At 37.3% G+C, this 16,169-nt stretch overlaps 1 protein-coding gene across 13 annotated transcripts in view; it reads right to left on the reverse strand.

Annotated features, from left to right (window-relative positions):
• Window positions 1-16,169, reverse strand: part of LOC135697020 (thioester-containing protein 1 allele S3-like) — a 71,580-nt gene that overhangs the window by 22,608 nt on the left and 32,803 nt on the right. The window contains exon 8 of one of the 13 annotated variants that reach the window (XM_065216576.1): window positions 145-331. The exons of 7 other annotated variants lie outside the window; for them this stretch is intronic. In XM_065216576.1, the coding sequence (XP_065072648.1) occupies window positions 145-331 (187 nt within the window). Of the gene's footprint in view, window positions 1-144; window positions 332-649; window positions 834-11,197; window positions 11,373-12,317; window positions 12,484-12,692; window positions 12,895-13,949; window positions 14,143-16,169 lie in introns of all 13 variants that reach the window. 5 more of the 13 variants (XM_065216578.1, XM_065216581.1, XM_065216582.1 and 2 more) reach the window with 5 other exon arrangements.

The following is a 16,169-nucleotide window of genomic DNA, read 5'->3' on the forward strand; positions in this document are numbered from 1 at the left end:
GATAAGACGTATTTCAAGATCTCGAATAATCTCGACAGTACAACTGTTGGTACAACTCCCTATTCGATTATTGACATACAGGCATACATAGCAGGCCATGCAATGCTTCATTTTAGACCCATAAGAATATCTGTGCGAACAAACCTAGCATCGATCTCATTCCAAAGCCACGCCTCCGGGAAGGTTTTCCTTACCACGACCGGTGGTGCAGAAGACATGGCCAATTTTGAAAACGGTGCTCCTGGGAGTCTGATCGAAAAACTACGTATAGCTATTCCTTCTGGCCCAACTTGCGGGTAATCTGCCACGGCATAAAAGCCGGGATGGGAGCCTAGTGATGGGATTAAGCGTCATAAATATGCTTGGATAATGTGCTCGAAGTCATCTGCATTTGTGTTGATAAACTTGCTGATTCTTATCATATTCAATGTTTTCATTACATTAATGAAGAAAGCTAACAGATAAGGATGGAAAATTTGCGAGAATCTAGTACTAACAAAGAAGACAAAGAAATGGAAAATGACAAAGACGGAGACCAACAAACACCCTATTTTGAGAAAGTGTAAATTAGGAGCTAACTACTCGAGTCGTATGAGAGCCCTGGGAAGAACCAATTCCAAGATCCTTTTTTTTTTTTCTTAAAACACACCACTGCGCATCCGAAAAGGCCAACCAAATCCAAGACTCCGGAAATTCACGTCGTAGTAGAACGGGCAAATCAACTTTATCCGGCGCTACAGCCACCTCCGTTTCCGATTCAGATTCCTGCAGCATCTCCGGTACACGTTCATCTTCGGGAAAGGGCAACCCATATTCGTAATCTACTTCTAGCTCTGAAAAGAAACGACGACTTATCATAAACCTTTGATGACATGAACTGGATAGAACCCACAAATGGCACATCATGATGGCTGACTTACAGTTTAAATTCTCTAGAACACAAATCTACTTTTAATTATTCGAACAAACATTTTTCACAGTTTATGTAATATCTAATAACCTTGTTGAAAAGGATGTTAGTTCCCCTTTTATATTGTTTCTTAGTTCCTCGAGTGATGTATCCATTTTGGGTTTTCATTTTTTGTTGAATCGATATACAAGCTGTTTTAGCAAGTTATAGCAACTGTTTTTTTACCAGAAAGCTTATAAAATATCGAATAAAATGTTCCATCCTACTGGACTCTGGGAAAAAATGGTAGCGTGAATTAAGAAAAAAAGAAGATTAATAGAAATAAGTGGAAGTAACCTTTCTAAAGATAGAAAAACATCAGAAAATGGATGGAAGAAATCCGACATACATCTGTTTGAAAAAAGCGTCGACTTAATTTTCAGTGTGGTGCTCAAAGAGTTAAAGTTTGCAGTAAGAACAAATCTTAACTTAATAACTTAAGAAACAATGGTTTCCATTAATTAAAATCATGACTTCCTTAAAAAACATAATAGCTCAATACTTTTTTTTTTATTATATTTATATCAACTGTAATCCTTGGAAATATAAAAATATTTATGTTAGGACATATTTACTTGTAATAAATTAGACATACTATTACACACACAAATGGTGTAGGTTTCTAAGTCATTCAAAAACGAATGAATTTTGAAAATTTATTTAATTATTAACCGACTTTACCACCCCATGATCGGGATTCTATGGATCTACAAATACTTCCCCTTATCGATACGAACGAACGTTTACTTTCTAGATGCATGCACCTCTTTAAGTCCCGATAGATGAACAACATATGTACATATTTTTATGTGCAACATTTAAAATTCCCATTGCCGACTATATCAGAACCTTAACAATACTGCTAAATCCTGCGGTTACTTTTGAAGATTAATTTGAAAAAAAAACATCGGACCACATTATTAGATCAGTTTAAAATCTAGTTTCCTACCACTCTAAATTTGCCATCGAACAAAATTCCAATCTTATTTTCATCCAAAATCACTATAAAATAAGTTGTTACTTATGTTATCCTACAAAAATTTGGAATTATTTTTTGGAATTTGTTTAATCGCTGTTAGAAGGTCATTCCAAAACCGCTTGGCAATATGATTAATTTCCTTTATATTACTCGGTCCTCTTGATGGATAAATCTTAACGATTAAAATTTGATGAACACAACCATTTAACACTTGACAACGGACAACACACAACACCAAGTAAGAAAATTTTCTTTTTAAGATGATACGATCCAGCGTCCACAAATCAGATTCTAGGGAGTTAATCTTGGACAGTATTGCGATTGTAGAGCATTCCAGCCTAAAACGCTAAAAAAAATCAGTGTTGTCTCGATCCCTTCCGATTTGAATGATACATTGCTCACATGTTCGCTGCTACCATTGGTTACAATTTTCATTTAAATATTGGTTTTTCCTAACAAGTAACCTTTGAAAAGGGCGTATTCAACAAATTGATCTTGCGGAATGCCTAACTACCTTCTAACCATTATTAAATTTTGTCTTGGCGAGCCGAGATCTGATAGATCTGAGGATTTAGTAGTTAGTGTCATCTTGTGTTCTTCCAAGTTGTTAGCAAGGTTGCAAAGACTCATTTCAGCTAAAACAATGTTTTTCTAAATTATGAAATAATTAGATGCCATGATCAAATTTTGAATTGGTAGGATACAAGAAGAGGTTGCAAAGAATGTGTTTGACATATTAAACCTGTTTATTTCACTTCATGAGAGTCACAATCAGCGATTTTTCACACACTCACTCACTCACTCAGCGATCAGCAAATCACTGATTGCGACTCATAGAAAGCAAAATTTACAGGTTTGATGTTTCCAACGCATACTTTGTAATCTCTTCTTGTAAGTTACAAGTAAAACATGCCATCATACCATCTTTTGGTTTTATTATTCCGAAAAACATTATTTTAGCTGTAATGAGTCTTTGCAACCTTGGTTGTTAGCTGCCTATCGGTGTACCCCCATGTTTGTCTTTTTCATCAGTATGTCACTTAGTTCGAGATCGAGAGCACATTGCTCTCCAAACCGTGTGTTCTCAATCCCTACCCTGACATCCACTTGTTACAATTTGTTAACCATAAGCCGCGAGTAATCGGCCCCCGCTTTACTAACGTTAGTTTTAAGTAATTTTATGATATAAACAATGAATATCGGCTCCGCAATGCTATAGCAAATAAGACTGGAAAAATAAACGCATTATAAAAAAACGCTACAGCAAATCGCTGACAGGATCCAAAAAAGTTTAGGCCGTTGGTTGAAAAGGCTTCAATCATTTCGTTTTGTCCAATGAAACAGAGCAATGATTCCCTAGGCTTCCGCACAAATTCTCCTCGAAACGCTAAGCGGTGGCCTTGAACTCCGTATACTCTGGAGCGTAACATGGATATGTTGTCAAAACTAACCTCGTCTAAAAAGGCGAGGTTGTGGTAGTCCCACTGAATGCACGGAAGTTCGTTGAAAAAATGGATTACATCACATCGTCGTTCCAAACATTCCCAGGTTGTGTATGGTGCGCCAAATGGATGAAATAGAGATTGTCGTCTTAAACTCCCGCTGGAACCACTTTTTAGATTCATGTTAGTAAAGTGTAGGATTTTGGAAATACAGGTTTGGACCATCCAAGGAAGTAATATCCATATTGAACATGATTTATGGTATTCACTGACGCTCTCTGATCTTTCACAACAGAAATAATAAATGCCATTTTACGCAATAGTAATTTTGCAAGTGTTTTTTATGCTTTTGAAAATTCAAAAATAGTTCATGATCGATGTAAAATGACGTTTCTTATTTATATGAACGAAATATTGTAGCTCAAAATACATAACGGAAATAAGGAAAGGCGAGGGGGAAAACAGTGAAAAATTAATAGCAATCTAGAGTAGCTCTGAGGAACTCTTTTGCTCTCTGATGAACGATTTTATTATCTCGATTATTTTGACAGCACAGCCCAAGCAATCAATGCTTTAGGTGTAGAGGAACGTTAGTTTTTTTAGCCGGTGATCTATGCCGTAAAATACACTTAATTCATCGGAGAACCTGCTATCTAATAAATGAGGCTAGGGGGCGTCTGTGGGAGTTTGGTGGAATAGTTTGTACGTTTGTATTTTCCTGTTCTAGCAACCGAGATCCTCACAGGATTCATCCTCAAGTACATGCTGGTAGTCGGTAGGGAATATCCATTCGCTTGCTCTAAGCATCTGGATGCCCAGTACTACGGTAGCAAGATCCTAGTCAATTTCATTACCATTGCAAAGAGAAAAGTGTCCTGCAGAAAGCCATCATCAGACTGTTTTAAGAAAATAGCCAAAACTTCAATGAACCTGTAGAAAACGAGATTATTTCCTTATTTAAATATTGCATCCATTTATTTTCTTCATTCCTTGTTTTCGTTTCATTATCGAACTGACATTTGCATGGTCAAATTCCAACACTATATGCCCTACTAATTCTGTTTCATCGCAAATTAGATCGGATCCCAGAGCAAACCAGAGTAGCTGTGAGCAACTCTTAGTAAAAGAGGTACTCAAATGAAAGCCGTCTTCCCCCTCGAGGAAAGGTGTTTGTTTTTGACATTTGTATCATGTACGAGCCTTCACAATTTCGTCGATGTAGTCTAAATATTCGTGAAAACCACAATAGTGTTTGGTAAAATATCAAATTTAGAATTCACGCATAATTTTTGATTAATGTGCACACATATTTTTTTTTCTTAACATCTGCCATTCTCTAGTTAATCCGAATTAAAAAAAAATACATAAATTTTCAACATTTCAGACCATTTTCAAATGTTAGTCGCGATGTTCAAAATTGTATATTAAATAACAAACAATTCATTCTCAGATATGGTGGCTGCCAGACTTACTCGTCTCTATTAGAGCGCTCTAGTAAAAGTATGGTCGACTGTCACCACAAAACTGAAAAAAAGTTGTTCCAATCGAGAAAACCAGAGACGATGTTTGATAAGAGACGCGCGGAGAGAATAGAAGTAAATCTGGTTGCACGGCCTACTTAGCTATTTTGTCTGCATGGTTTGGCAACCCGCCATTTTGTGTATACTTCAAGTGACTTTTAATTTGAGCGAATACTTTTTTGATCGTTTCGGTAGTATTCAAACGAAGTATTTGAATAATCAATTTTCGACAACACTGAGTGAAACCAAATATAGACGAGTGCACGGGTGAACTTTTGTTCATCTACTGAAAAAAATTGACACAACAGCGGGGCTCTGTTTACTAAAAATGAACACATGAATAATGCTCGCGTAACATTTGAAAAGGGCCTATCAACTTTTGTAAATAATTTGCTAGGTCCTTTCCACGAGAACCGAAGTACGCCCACGCAAACCAAGAGCACTATCGGGAAGGGGATAATTTCCCCTACCCGATGGTGTTGTTAGTTTGCCTGGGCGTATTCGGATCGCGCGAAAAAGGCTTAACAAGTTTTGTGTACGAAAGTTGATAGGCCGGTTTCAAATGTTACGTGAGTATTATTCATGTGTTCATTTTTAGTAAACAGGGCCTCGCTGTTGTGTCACTTTTGGTCGAGTGAGTGAACTCAAATCCATCCGTGCACTCGTCTATACGACATCGGAGGGGATATTTTAAACACGGCGAATGAGAACGACTCAAATTTGAATTTAGTTCACTCATAATCGCCAAAAGTGCAGGAACTCAGCGATGAGTAAAATTTGTCTCATGGTTTCCTGTGGAAAACCTAAAAAATCTGCCGGAAAATGAGGAAATTGAAATTGAAAATTTTATTCAGTCTCGGAGTAGTACCAATAAACTGAGTGAATCCAATCTTTACTATTCTCAAATTCGGGAATTTTTCCCTGAAAAATCCTGGAAAAACCTGGGAAAACATGAGACAAATTAACTCATCGCTGAGTTCCTGCACTTTTGGCGATTATGAGTGAACTAAACTTAAATTTGAGTCGTTCACATTCGCCGTGCAGAGCGTTGCGCAAAATTATGCAATCTGCGATTCATGCTGTATGAATGAAATCTCGATTACTTTTTCGAACGACGTATCTGCTTTTGTAAATAATGCATTTGCTTGTCAATTTGGATTAACTGGTGGCTCACCTACACATGCAAACGCTACCATCACAACCTGATAGTGGTGTTAGTATGTGTGGGTGAGCTACCAGTTACGCCATACCGACAATCAAATGCATTGTTTACAACAACAGATACGTTCATTTAAAAAAAATCGAGAAATCCCTTTTTTGAAGTCTTTCACCAGATTCACTATCTTGAAAGATTACATCGGAAGCGCCTTGTTCAACGTTACAAGGCCTGTGCATATGTTTTTCGTTGCAACTGGAGCACACATTTCAAGCTGAATATTGCATTAGGCCCTAAGCAGGCATTGAAAATCATTTGCATTCATTTCGTGCATTCATTTACATTCATTTGCCTCTAACTTTTTCCTTCAACATTATTTCGCAAAATGATCTATCGAGCTATTATAGATTTTGTTATTAGCTACAACTTTTATTCAAATCCGTATCTCTTATGCATGACGAAGCAGAGCGAACAGCAACCACTACTGTTTTTCAGTGAATGTAAAACATTCACTGAAAAACAGTAACAATTTCTGCCCGCTCTAGTTCGTGATGCATAAGAGATACAGATTTGAGTCACGAGCAAAACTTGTAGCTAATAATGAAACCTACTAAAGCTCTGTAATCATTTTGCGGAATGCTGTTGATGGAAAAAGTTAGAGGCAAATGAATGGAAATTAATGTATGAAATGAATGCAAATGATTTTTCATACCTGGCCCTAAGTAACATTGACAGAATCTCTTCGTCTACTTTCTCTTTTTATCTCCACGGCCATGTAAAGATAATCCCAGGTATTTTCAGCACACATATCGATAAAAAAAGCTTTTATCGAGGGGTGCGACACATCTAAATCTCGATTTTAAATGGTCGAAAAATCGCACACTAGCGAATCAATCTACGAAAAATCTTTTTTCATCTTTCGCATCTAAATCCATCTACTCGCATCGCTCTACACATCATTGCAGGAAATCTTTAAAATCACAATCAATCGTGTTTCTATCTATTAAACGCGAGTGCATCTCACAGTAGCAAATCAATAAATTTCCTGCATCTTAGATAGAGTCGCCCCCTCGGCTTTTATCTAGCATCTAATATGACAAACACAACAAGAAACGGTTTTGTTCTCAAATTATTAACGAAACAGAATGTCAACGAAGAGAATCGATCAATGTTACTTAGGACCTGATGCTATGCGTGATTTCGTGAGAACATAACTAGATGAACATTTCAAAAGGTTCTATCGATCGATTCTCTTTATCGACTTTTTTCTTTTGATGACCACGGCTATGAAAATAGATTTCGCGCTATTTTCACCACATAGTTTGATAAAGGTGGTTCTTATCTAGCGCCCAGAGTTATTAAAGCAAGAGAAAGCCGATGAAGAGAATCGATCAATGCAGATTGGAGCTTTTGAAATGTTCATCTAGATACCGATAATAAAGCGGGTGAATAACAATAATATTCCAGCCCAGTTAGCTACCTTGATGATGCTGTTGCAAATCACTATTTTTGAAGACTGTCACGATGTTCACTTAAAACTAGATGATAGGTTCAACATGTTTTGACTTTGTTTTCATTCCAGTTATTAAAAAACTTAACAGTCGATCAGCGGCTTTGTATATTTTTTAAAAATATTTGCTTTTTGTCATTGATGTGTATATAAACAATGAATCTCAAAAGATTTTAATTGTGTTTTATTTGTATTCCAAAAGTCCAATAGTATCCAATATAGCACTTTTCATACGCAAACTTAATTATAATTATTTAAATCATAAAAATAAAATTTCAACCGCCATCTCAATACTCCTCACGCTTTTCTCGTGAAGCGCTCGTGTTTATATATTTACATTGCTCGATTGAAACCGCGTTTGACGGTTCGATTGGAACTTTTGGTGTCAGTCTTCGCACGTCTCTTATTAAACATCGTCTCTGGAGCAAACCAGTGCATTTTGACGGATCGATTGGAACTACTTTTGACAGACGTTCATACTTATACTTAAAGGACTTTAAGGCCCAAACGCAATGTGGACGGAAGCGGAACGGAAACGGAAAGTTTGGCAGTTGTCACAAATGACATCAAGAAGCCTAACCGATGTCGATTTGGTTCTAACTAGTTTTCAATCCGATAAGTAGGCTTATCCAGATCGGGCTTTTCCACTGCTGCTGCCGTTCCGCTTCCACTGTCATTTCGCTTGGGCCTTTAGTTTCTATCTATGGCGCAGCGGAAGAGAAACGAACCAAAACAAGCCCGGAGACCACTCGCGTCACTTTTCAAATAGACCAATGTAACAAATATAAACAAATCGAGCTAAGCGATACAAACTATTGCTCTTCTATCATTGTATGTGATACAAAAACATCCATCCAAATTTACTTTCATTTATTTAAAACAATCATTGATCAAAAATAGTCCAATGTACAGTTTGAAAAGATGGGTATATGATTGTTACTTCGGTCATTCGGACTGCCTTATATGATAGGTGCCCATTTTCCAAAGGCGGGGCCAATCTAAAGTTAGGTACTATACTCTGAAATCGGTGAAAGGGAATCTAGTATCATGTAGACAAAACGTCCAATGTAACACTCATTGATTATGTCATTGAGAAAAATCGTCCAATGTAACATGTCCGATGCACAACTCGACTTGTCAAAACGTCCTATGTGGTTTTTGCTATATTGTAGCATGAAATTCAAATCAAAATTGTGATTTTACAGTTTCTACTGAATTTTCAACGTTATTATTCACTGACTACATTAAAAAATAGTATTACAAAATGTATTGTTTCTAAACAGTTAAAATAATAATCTGTCGAACTTCAAGTTCGATTTTCTCAAAATGGTGGATATGTTACATTGGTCTATTTGAAAAGTGACGCGACAACAGTCAATTTTCATGGGTGAGAAATTCATCATAGATGTCACCACTGCATGATGATGATAATGTTGACAGGTTGCATAGGAAATTTATGAAAATGAACATTAAACATAATCTTCACCAAACCTGCAAAACATCCTTCCAATACAACCTTCGAATTGTGATGGAAAACATTTGACTTCACTAGAAAACGTCAATTCTTCATCACACATAAAATGTAAACAAATCTCGATGAACATTTCAAAAGGTCCTATCTGCTTTGATCGATTCTCTTTATCTACTATCTCTTTCGTTAATAACTCAATTTCAAAGGCGTTCCTTGCTTTTCAAAAAGTTGTCCTTATTTTTATACCGCAAAACAAGTAGGCAAAGATGCTTAATAAGTCAAAGTCACAGTGAGATTGACAAACATGAGTAGTGGACAGCGAATCCAAACACATAAAGCAACCAACGATACAGACAAAACGGTTACTACGACTACCATGACAAGCTCACTCTGTAACATAGTGTGATCGAAGTTGTAGAAGGATAATGATATATTGCTTGCCTGCTTTGTTGCAATATACACGGATGAGGACATAGCTTGATCTGGATCGAGAAAAGACATAACAAAAAAAATCCCATTAACACACGTGTATCATCTTCGGCTTAACTTCGTGAAGCAGCTTTCCAACAATTTGCTCGTTTCCTTCTACCGCCCCGAGTGAGCTGTGTCGCACGGGCTGCTTGTCATGAAAAAAAGGAAGAAGATTATATCATTATTGCTTTCCACTTCTGACATAGCGTTATCATTCGATTCGTTGATCGCTTCTCATTTTGTCATTTGGAGATATTTTTGATTACTTGATAATGGATCACAGTGTTGGGAAAATATCAAAAAATCAAATCTCACCATCGCCCAAGATCACGCTTGATTTTCGTAGACAAAAATCAACAAGCAAACTACTGCGGTTAATTTTGCAAGCTGTGATATCGCAGCTCAGAATATCAAGCTAACAAAACTCAGCAACTGTAAATCTCACCAAACTGTGGTGAGATTGAGTTTAATGATTTTTGCTTTACACCCGAATGCAATCGAAACTTCCATAACGGCTTGCAGCAGTCCCTTTGCGTCTGCCATCGATGAAGATTAAAAAGAGATAGCAAACTATACTTTCTTTTTCTAAAAAAAACGATGTGCAATGGAATCATTTTTGCGTTGAGTCAACTCTCAGCTTGATTTTTGCACATTGTGAATAGTCTCGCAATATCAAAGGAGCTTGTAAAATTAATATCAAGCATGATATTTTGTTCTAATGTCACGCGTGATATTACGAGCGCATGAGAGCGGCAAAATATCAATTGATTTCTGATTTTGCCAACCCTGGTGGATCATTTGTCAGTAAGGAGAAGGAGACAATCGAGATTCAGTATACGACGGTGCGAGCATTGATCAAGGAATGGTTTAAAACCATTTATTCCGGATTTGTTGATGGGAAGGATTTCGTGAACAATCAATATTAAATTGGTTAATACCGTTGATCCAAAATCATCAAACTATTAACAATTCAAATAGAACCATATTTTTTCTAAGAAACCAAATCAACAACCATTAGTGATTTTCCACACTGCTTCCTCTAATTTTCCAAAAATTTAATTTTATTAGAATACTGCTAATACGCAATTATTTCGGCTGAAATGTTTAAAGATTATTTCTCCTATGAAACAAAGGGAAGTAAATGTAGTGTTAACAACTTATACCACCATTGGCGAAAACATTCCAAGCTTCTAAATACCCATTCTCGCAAAGCTCTTTGAATCGCAACGATAAGGCAGTGTCTACCGCATCAGAAGAAGAAAGATACATTATTGATAACCAATCAGCAAACCCACCTTTCAGCCAAATATGCCTTCCAGAGCCAAGTCTCGGGAAATAATTTCCTGATTATTACATCTGCGGTCACACCAACTTTGGGAACCACCACTGCAGGTACAAGCACTGGAACATTACCTTCATCTTCAGATATCCTGATGCCTAAAATGCTGTCATATTCCAACGCCGGAGATGCTTCAAAAATATAACGAAATGATCGAAACAATCAATACCAAACATACAATAGAGACCAAGGGTTAATCGCTCATAACATGTGAATGTTCACCTTACTGCTATGATCAATAGGATCACCAATGCTAAGAATCACGAACGACGATAAAACATAAAACAAGTCACATTTCGGTAGGTTAGTCACGACATTGAACCTAACACTGAGCGTGATCTTAACCATAAAGGAACCAACCTTTCATTCGAATATGCTTGCCAAATCCAAGATTCGGGGAAGGTTTTCCTTATGATTACATCATTTATAGGATTCGCAGCCACAGCAGCGGCGAGAAAAAATGCTCCATTATCTTCCATCCGGATGTCTAAATCTGAACCACCAAAGATCCGATCCTCGTATAGCCAGGCCCAGTCTGAAGTCACATCAAGATTGCGTCAGGCACGATCAACACAGTACAAACATATATATCTTTTACTCTTTGAGGTGCTTTATACCCGAGCAAAGCTGGATCAAAATTTGCTGTTATGATGTAACTTATTTTGAATTCTTCGGTTGATCTAATTTTGGTTGACTTAACGGTTAACACAGCAAAAATGAGAGCATACTTTTACACTGTTGAATCAAACGGAAAACTAATCGTGCTTTCAATGAAATCAATTTGATTTCTGATTTTGCATTCATAATATTTAACTGAATATGGGCCTGGGGTAAATCGCTAAAAGACTTGAGCTCAAATCTCACCCCGGGCAAATAACGAATGGTTTAAAATGTGTTAGAACTAAAAGCTTTAGTTCAACGACAGAAGTTTAAACAAGACGTTAACAGCAGAACTTCAAGTTAAGTTGCTTTCATTTATAAAGTCTTGACTGCATAATCAAAGCACAATATTGTATCAGACTAATGTCGTGACAATTGAAATCAAAATGAGTTTTCCTTATGATGGGAACTGCTAACTTTAATATAGATTTGCTTTCATTTTGTTAACCGACTTTGCTCGGGTAGTTGGGTATCAATCCAATTTAAAAGCAGCTATTCGTTGAAAAATTGTGTCAAAACTACCTTGATATTGCATTGATAACACTTTAAAATAATCTAGTGAACTTAAATTCAGTTCATATTGCAACTCACTCTTTACAAAGATCCATTTAGATAAGTGTTATAATCGCAGTTATAAAAGAACCCCTCATATAGGAGTCCTTTTGAAAGTGGAGGCATCCAAAAACATAATAGTGGCATAACAAACATGCTTAATTCAACAATCGCTAGCTGCAGAAAAGTGATCCTTCAAAATCCATGCATTGGAATGCTTTTACCATGCAAAGAGAGTCTGACATTTTTCGAGTAAATAAAGACGAACCTTTCTTTGGAATAGTCATGCCATATCCAAGCCTCGGGGAAGGTTTTACGAATTGTCTCAACTCCTTTGGGACCGGTCTTCACCATAACGTTTTCGACAGGTGGTTGATAAGATTGAATGCCACTCATTATGCCCGGAGAAGCGTAATTGTCATACACGGGGGAACCTTATTAAGTAGATAAGATTTATTTCTTCATATAACAGTCATAAAAAAATGCAGAGAATCGCGACAGATAGTTGGTATGGACGACCGGATTTGTCAGAAATTCATCCCATCAATGAAAACTTGTGCGAACCCTCATGCATACCACCCCACGACACACAAGTTAACACCACAAAACAAGATAAGAGTATAACGCATCTCACTGAACCAACCTTTCGTTAGAGTAGTCATGCCAAATCCAAGCCTCGGGGAAAGTTTTCCGGATCGCTACTTCTTGCCCGATGGAAAAGCCAGCTGCAGGGAGGCTGACCGGTGCATATGACATTGCTGGCAATTGTTCAATCAGTGTGTCCTCCAAGACTATGTCCATATCTGGGTCCACATCAAAAGCCATGTGGTAATCGTATCCCGGGCCTTTGAAAACGGGAGGGGAGGGATAATTGTTTTGAGATCCGTCGAACCGTGGCCTCACTTTACCAACTTACGTGTAGGACTATCAATTCATTAGAAGTGATGTTAAATAAATTCTCTAAGATATAGCTAGTGCATTTAAAAAAAATATATATATTTTCTCTTGATCTGGTTCATCTGAGGTGAGTTGATGAAGTTCACAATAGAAACCAAAGCTCCCATATTCAACGATGCATTATGATAAGCATGGTTAATTTCAATATTCTTATACGCCCAATGAGATCGACTTAAATTTAAGTTCAGTTGCGATTTATGGCAAAAAGTGCAGAAACTCAGCGATGAGTAAATTTCCCTCATGTTTTTCCAGGTTTTCCGGGTTTTGAAGCAAAAAAATTCCAGAATATTTGGTATTCTACTGGTAGTACTCCTATACTGAGAAAACATTCCGCTTGATTTTTGAGGTTTTCCACAGGAAAGCATGAGGCAAATTTACTCATCGCTGAGTTCCTGCACTTTTAGCTCTTATGACTAAACTGAACTCGAATTTAGGTTGATCTCATTGGCCGTGAAGGTATATCAAATATTAAGGGTCTTCAGATTGCCTAGTCAGTTAAGGCATGGTATAGTATTTCGGGTTGGAGTTTGATTTGCAGTCCGGTCTAGATTTTTATTCTAGTTGAACAATTTCTCAACTTCCTTGGGCAAAGAGTATCGTTCGCTTTTCACTCACTTATAAATAACTATTATCACACGTGACGCAAATCATTTTTGACGTAAATAACGGAACGTATGGAAACATGTCTTGTAAAATTAAGTGTTCCGAAACTGAATTGAATGTGTCGTTACTTTCAACTGATTCATAAATGTGATGTATAACGCTTGCATAAGATGGCATCATGATTTGATTTACGAGATCGCGTAGATATTTGACATGTACGACTGAATTTGTCAAAATAGCATCCCGTCAATGAAAACTTGCGAAAACCATCATGCATCCACAACACACAAGTGAACGCCACGCAACAAGATACGAACATAACGCAACTAACTGAACAAACCTTTCATTAGAGTAGTCATGCCAAATCCAAGCCTCGGGGAAAGTCTTCCGCGTCGTTACTTCTTGTCCGATGTAAAAGCCTCCTGCCTGATGGTTTGCTGAATGCATTGACAATAGTTGCAATGCGGAATTTTCCATAACCATGTCCATCGAATCGTCCATAGCAAAAGCCATGTGAAATACGTACCGTGAGCCTTTGAAAACGGGATGGATAATGTTTTGAAACCCTTGAAATCTGCGGGTTTGAATATCACTAGCTTACTTTTTAGATTTTCAATTCATAATTTGACAGGAGAATTTCCAGCAGATTCAACCAGCAAAAGTATGTAATCGCTAAAGTGGTTATTTTTATTCGGATCATTCGTGACTTCTCCGGGGATGCGATTTGAACTCTTGACTTTGGCGTGAAAACTGGCAACATTGCGAGAATACAAGTGACAGATACAGTGGCGCTGCGCCTGAGCAAAGGAAGAATCAATGCATAGAAAAGTGCACAAATTCACAAACCTTTCTTCAGAGGTTTTAAGCTTTGCTTTTTGATAATTGGTTCGGAGTTTTTACCTTTGAGCGGCAGATGACACAATTGTGCCTGTGTCATAACGTTCGTATGCGAAATCGAGAGAGTTGCCAGTCTACTTGAATTATTGTCTTGCAAGGAGTGGATGTTAACCAGAGTGATTATAGCTTCAGGATTATCACCTCGAATCCCGAAGAACAACAAGAATGAGGAATTAATCAGTGAGTTCTTAATGGAAAATCTCTGTAACCGGGTTTTCAACAAATGTTAGTGACAGAGTCTCTTCTGAAATAATCGCATGAAATGTCATAGTTTTCCAGAAATGTTTGGATCTTTTCTGAAATTCTCGGAATATCCAAAAAATCCTCGACATACTCGAAAAATCATTGAAAAATTAAACTGCAGTTCCCTGGACATCACTGACATTTCCGGAACTTCCTATAGTTTTTCAAAAAATTCCAGTAGCTCATGGTACTGTACTAAATTTAATATTTACAGATCTTAGTAAAATGCAGTATCCTCTCCCAAAAACTACAGATCTTTAAACTTCCCCAAAAGTCTGTTCTTTCCTGAAGTTGGTTGGTTGGTTGTATTTATTTAGGAGATTTTCCTTCCTGAATTTTTTGAGACTGCCCTTAAGATCTCTGAGTTTCCCTGGATATCTAGTTTTTTTAAAAGTTTCCACAATTCGAATAAAGTTCTGCAGACTACTCAGATGACATCTCTGAATTTTTCTGGACATCTCTGAAGTCATAGAACAAGAACTCCTAAAAAGCTACTGCAGTTTCCTTGAAGCTGATGGATCCGCCTTGAAGTTGAAGCTGACATGTCCAACATTTCACAGAAGTATCCCGCACATCGGAACTTCTTCCCAGGCCTCTGCATTTTCGAAGCTCTAAACTGAACTCGAGTTTTGTTTCTCTCATACAAACGTGTTCAATGCTTCATTTCTATAACGGCTTGCTAGACTATCAGCAAGAAATGATAATGAAAAAGAAGCACGCTTAGAAGGAAACGCTGGCTGTGGATCTTCTCGTCGTTGCTTTGCTCATCGCTTTCAATGTAAGTAACGTTGATTTTCTAGTTAAACGAAACCTCATTATGGATTTCAATCCCCTTTCACGAACACTCTATCACCGCTCTTTCAATTTGTTTAAAATGGGTTATGTCGCGTTTTCGTTAATATTTTTTTAGATAAATATGTGGATGGAAGATAAATTAAACATATTACGTGTAATCTTCAAGTGTTTTCACGTGAGAAATGCTTTAAATATGTAATTTCATTTTCCGTCATATACGTCATGAAACCTCTGTTGATGGGTTTCATGAAAGAGAAAACTATCAAAGTCGAGCGCTCTTTCGCTCATCCGTTTCCACGGAGCTTGAAAGGAAGACCAATGGAGCGACGGGAGAAAGAGAGACAAGCGATTGAACATTTGTTTGTGCACGCCGATTGAGGTTCTAGAATGCTGCGAAGCTGTTCGCCTTTAACAGAAAAAGAAAGCCAGCAGTCTCTTCGTCGCATCGATTTGGTCGATTGAAGCTGATATTGTGACGCCCTGCTTCTTCCTACGATTTTGGCGAACCCTTTGAAAATCTCTAATATTTCCTGAAGTTCTTGCTGCTCTTCTGATGATGTTCCTGAAATTGCTCTGAAGTTAGTAAAACTGCCCTTAGGCCGTTCGCAATGCGATTGTAATTTAT

The sequence above is a fragment of the Ochlerotatus camptorhynchus genome, unplaced genomic scaffold, assembly GCF_037179485.1.
Source record: "Ochlerotatus camptorhynchus isolate MF236.1 unplaced genomic scaffold, CSIRO-AGI_Acam_v1.1 ptg000064l, whole genome shotgun sequence".
NCBI classification, from domain to species: domain Eukaryota; kingdom Metazoa; phylum Arthropoda; class Insecta; order Diptera; family Culicidae; genus Ochlerotatus; species Ochlerotatus camptorhynchus.